This window comes from Teleopsis dalmanni, chromosome 2 (assembly GCF_002237135.1).
Source record: "Teleopsis dalmanni isolate 2A chromosome 2, ASM223713v2, whole genome shotgun sequence".
Taxonomy (NCBI): domain Eukaryota; kingdom Metazoa; phylum Arthropoda; class Insecta; order Diptera; family Diopsidae; genus Teleopsis; species Teleopsis dalmanni.
Window position 1 is genome coordinate 39,820,005 of NC_051847.1, and position 4,740 is coordinate 39,824,744.

At 31.9% G+C, this 4,740-nt stretch overlaps 1 protein-coding gene across 1 annotated transcript in view; it reads right to left on the reverse strand.

Annotated features, from left to right (window-relative positions):
- The window catches only part of LOC119674360, a 2,961-nt gene extending 214 nt beyond the window's left edge, over window positions 1-2,747 (reverse strand). The window contains exons 1-4 of the mRNA XM_038085497.1: window positions 2,703-2,747; window positions 1,673-2,095; window positions 1,090-1,609; window positions 52-1,033 (exon numbers count right to left, since the gene is read on the reverse strand). Coding sequence (XP_037941425.1) covers window positions 52-1,033; window positions 1,090-1,609; window positions 1,673-1,989 — 1,819 coding nt within the window. The 5' untranslated portion in view covers window positions 1,990-2,095; window positions 2,703-2,747. The remainder of the gene's footprint in view (window positions 1-51; window positions 1,034-1,089; window positions 1,610-1,672; window positions 2,096-2,702) is intronic.
- Between the last annotated feature and the right edge of the window lie 1,993 nt (window positions 2,748-4,740).

Here is a 4,740-nt window from a genome sequence, read left to right on the forward strand (position 1 = left end):
AAAATTATTCAATAGAATAAAATTGTATTCAATAGAAAATAGCAAGAATTTTTCTAATTAATTTTGATTTTGAAGAAATTAGTTCTAATCCAAACACAATACTAGAAAAAATAGAACCAAGACATATAATAAGAAATGCAGCCGACAGTTCATCCATGCCAAACAATTGGTCCTGTATAATTTGCCCAGCACTATAGTAATTGAAGTCTGTTTCCCAACTCAACCAAGCACCGGGAAGACCGGCTCCACGTATCCAAGAAATTTGATCGTTAAACTCATCGAGTAGATATGAGTGTTTGCTGAGATACATTGTTATATAGAACACTACAAATTGTTCGGGTATTATAATATAAAATCCAGCTTTTTGTTGTTTATATATGAAATCCGCAAAAAAAGTAATAGATGTTACAGCCACTGACGGGCCACGCGTTGTATCTTGAATAATAAGTAATGCATTGGTACCAGTGGGTGGAACTTCAGGCACAAATCTACTCGCAAACGTAATGTCTTTCACAATACCATATGTCTGCTGATTCATAATAACGTTGTAGTTTTGGGATAGCAAATCATCTATTGTCTTCGGTACAGGTTTTGTTTGTTGAGTGCGTATTAAATGAAAAAGTATGGCTTGATAAGAGCTACGTATAACAAACATAACCAGGAACCACTGTAAGATGAAAAATCGTCTTACTGAATTCTTTGGTAGCCGCGAAATAGACACACCAAGCATACTTTCAACAATACGCAAGAAACTTGGAAGTTTGTCTTCAATTTCATTTGGATATTTTAACAAAACCATATTGTCTATGTACTGCAAAATGAGTGCTAGTATTGTAATTACTAAAACCATAAGCCAAGCATAAGTCGTAAATGGATGTATTAGTAGTTCCAAAGAGTTGAATTGATATGCTGCTTTATACGCAATCGCAATTATCTGCTCCTGATGATAAGGCACTGTCGGTGAGGCATATGTTGAACGTTCATGGCTCTGACGAAAGCAACCGAAAGAGAAATCAACAGCACGTCTATGTAGCTGAAAAATAAATACTGATTTCAAATTCTTATATATATTAAAGGATTTTCATTTACCATTCCTATAGCTCCATTGTAAGTGCCATTAACCATATAACCACGTTGTTCATTCTTAGGTGGGATTACTATTTCAATCGAGAAGTTGAGTTTTTCTGCTATTGTATTGACCATAGCACCTTCGAAACCACCTTTTATTCTAGTTTGTCCCCTTCTATTGGTTCGCAAAGTTACGAAGGGGGCTATATTCCAAACAGCTGCTTTAAGTTTGCAGCCATAAAAATTGTTTAATTTCCTTGGAAAAAGTTCGGGAGCAATAAATCCGGTACCATTAAACTGATTAAACAAGATGGGCTCTATTTTGTAACAATGTTTCGCGGTAAACGGAAAATAGGTATAAATTAAAACTTCACCACTCGCCGTTTGTACCTGTACAATGCAATTAATGAGATAATGCGACCAGCAATAATCGAATATTTGTTGCATTTCATTGTGCAAAAGATGATCTCTGGCTTGCAGAAATATGAAGTAATACTCATTGCTATCAGAATGGTGTGTATTGCTGACAATATCGATTTCTCTGCAATATCGATTTTATTAATTAAATAAAATTATTTAAGTTTAATATATATTTAATACTCACAAGAAGGCTTTATATGAATCGGTTAAGATTAAATTGTATTTTCTATCACCTGGCACTCTAAAGCTGGAGTTCGCGTGCACAACTATCAGTTCTAGTATCTCTATATCCCATAGTTGAAATAGTTTCTCCATCATGTCATTGTAGAAGTTGCAAGTGTGTTCATCGCGACAGCAGAGCGTCATAGTAAAGTATGCAGCCTGCGTCAAGAAATAATTTGTTATCACATGGAATAATGCATGGGCCACAAACCAATTGATGCCAGTACTCTGTTCGCCCGATTTATTGCTAAATTCGCTAAAGAGCGCAGATATATTCATGACTGGTTTGAGCGGGCGATTTAAATGCTTTGACGAAAAGTATAAATTTTCTCTCTAGGTGGTATTCAATTTATTCCTTTAGTTATTTGTTATGGTTTGATTACAACTGAAATGCAAACAAACAAGTCAAATATTTATTAAAAAGTTTCCTAAGTTTCAATTACTTAGGAATTACTTTTGTAGTACACTGAAATCCACATAAGTTTTGTTTAATAAAACAAAAAACTATTGAAACATCATTACGTACCGCATTATGCTACAGTGATTACATTACTCATTATTACACTAAATTCAAATATAACTCTGATTGATTGCAATAATGAGTTTAATATAGACTGCATATATATACATATGCATATATTGAGTTACAGTAATTATTTAGTATTAGTGTTTCTTTTTTACTCTGGATGGTACTTATAGTGCAAAGCTTACTTCAGCTCCACTTAACTCAGGTCAATTTAACTCAGCTGCCTATTACCGACGCCCTGGTGTTACGAATTAGACTCTGATATTTGGCCATATATGTTATGTTACTCGTACAATATATACAACTCAATATACGGCGCAGAGTGCGATATATAATTAACTAGAGTTGCCATCTTAAGAACTTAGCAAAAACTATGTAAGAGTAATGAAATTACAATATATACCTTAAAGTTAGTTGGCAACAACAAATAGATACCTAAGGTTTTCATATAACCTTAATAACTTACCTTATTTGTAAGTAACCATCTAAGCTATAACCTTATTCTTTAATCCTAGGTTAATACTACACTTAAATTTATCTTCCAATTTAACTGAAGAGCGATTGAGTTATAACTTCGAGTTAAAGCCATCGAAATAAATAATAAAATTTTAATTACAATATACCATATCTGTGATGTTATATGCATTAAGTACAAAGTGAGAGTAATTAGATACATACAGTTTATATTAAATATGTTTAAATAAGAAATTAGAAAACATACCTGTATAAAATCTTAAAGCGGCGTATAAGATTCTTCTAGTAAAAAATCAATATTAGCGGTATTCTAAATAGTTCTTATTCCATGTCACAGAACTGAAATCCAACAAGATCAGGTCTCTGATCAATTCATATTTCGCAACAAAAATACAGTTATTGCTATTGCAAATTAATTATGTCTGTCTTCGGCTTCCAATGAGAAATTTTGGACTGATGCATTGATGTAGTATTACCATATCATACCATATCATAACCATATCTCTTCAGTATTAAGCATCTCAGCAAGTGATGTAAGGAAAAAAAACTGCTTAGGAAAATACCAAGTTACTTAACAGTTGCGAATATATGCAAGTCACAAATTAATCAATTAATTTTCACGATTCGTCAGGTTGTGTAGAACTTTAATATGAGTATATCTCAGGTATATATGGTATTATTAACTGCGTGAAATTCCCAGCGCGTGTTGAAATCCTGATTTCAGTATTTCATTGCATAGTGTTGTACTGTACTAAAACACTTGATATGCAAAGTCACCGTAGACCCCGATTTCATGTGTAATATTTTCGTAATGTACAAATAAATTGGGTATGGAACCACAACAATTAGTCTCGAAAATTACTGCAATAATACCACTCGAATATTTTCTTTAAGCAACTCATGCTCACTGAAGATACCGGTACTGGCCAACCCGCTCTGGAATAGACGGACAAATTCACTTTCTTGTGAAATGTTTTCTTAACACAAACTGAAACTAGTCGTAGTTATAAATCACTCAAGAATTCCTCTGGAATATATTTCTTTAACAGGAAAAAAAGTAACAAAATCTTCAGTCGAGGTCCAGGTTACTAGACACAATCAAAAAAAACTATATGCTTCACGTTTACGCTTTACTACTGACACATTGTTTAGCCCTTAATATAAAAATAGTATTTATATCAAATAAAATTATATTCCATATCAAATATACCTTTCTTGGGGATCTCTAACAATGTAATTCATCAGCTTTTTGTATATTTTGATTAAATTTGGATTTTGTGAATGAAGTGGCCATCAAAGATCTTAATGTGGTCGCTTTGAGGTGTTGTTCTATGTTTTCTATAAGAGTTCCATAATTAGCTGCAGATGTTGCATTTCATGAAGAAATAGTCGTTGTAACGCATTATAATCCAATAACTAAAATCGGACATGCCTTTCTCTGGGATCTTAATTATCTTCAACCTAAAATATGAAATTTTTAATAAACAAAAAAGTATATTTTAAGTATAATTCAAAAGGCCCTAAACTTATTTATTAAAAGCAAGGTATTAATTTTATATATACATTAAAAATAAGATTAAAATTAATATAATCCAGAGATAATAATATAATAAAAATTACTTTTAATTTAATATTGATATATAAATTTTTTATTAAAAACTTTTAGGAAGTACTACGAAGTGTAGCTTTCTAAAACTACCACTAGGTGGCGCTATCTAAAACTACCTGTAATTATTTTGTATACATATACACTTTCTAAGCTCGAATTGTTATAAACTTTTTTGGTTAGCTGATGTTTTCTTCTGTTTTTTGAACATACATATTTTTTTACTTTTAACATTTGTTCTTGTTAGAGCAGTGCTGCCACATACTACGAGGTGCTGCTTTCTAAAACTATTACCAGTTGGAGTTTTAACACAGAAGTTGTCATTTCTGTCATTAATTTTTTCTCCAAATTTAAGCGCATTAAGACGAGACTTTAACTGCATCCATGTTTGCTCTTAATTTTTTACTATTTTACAAATAAAATG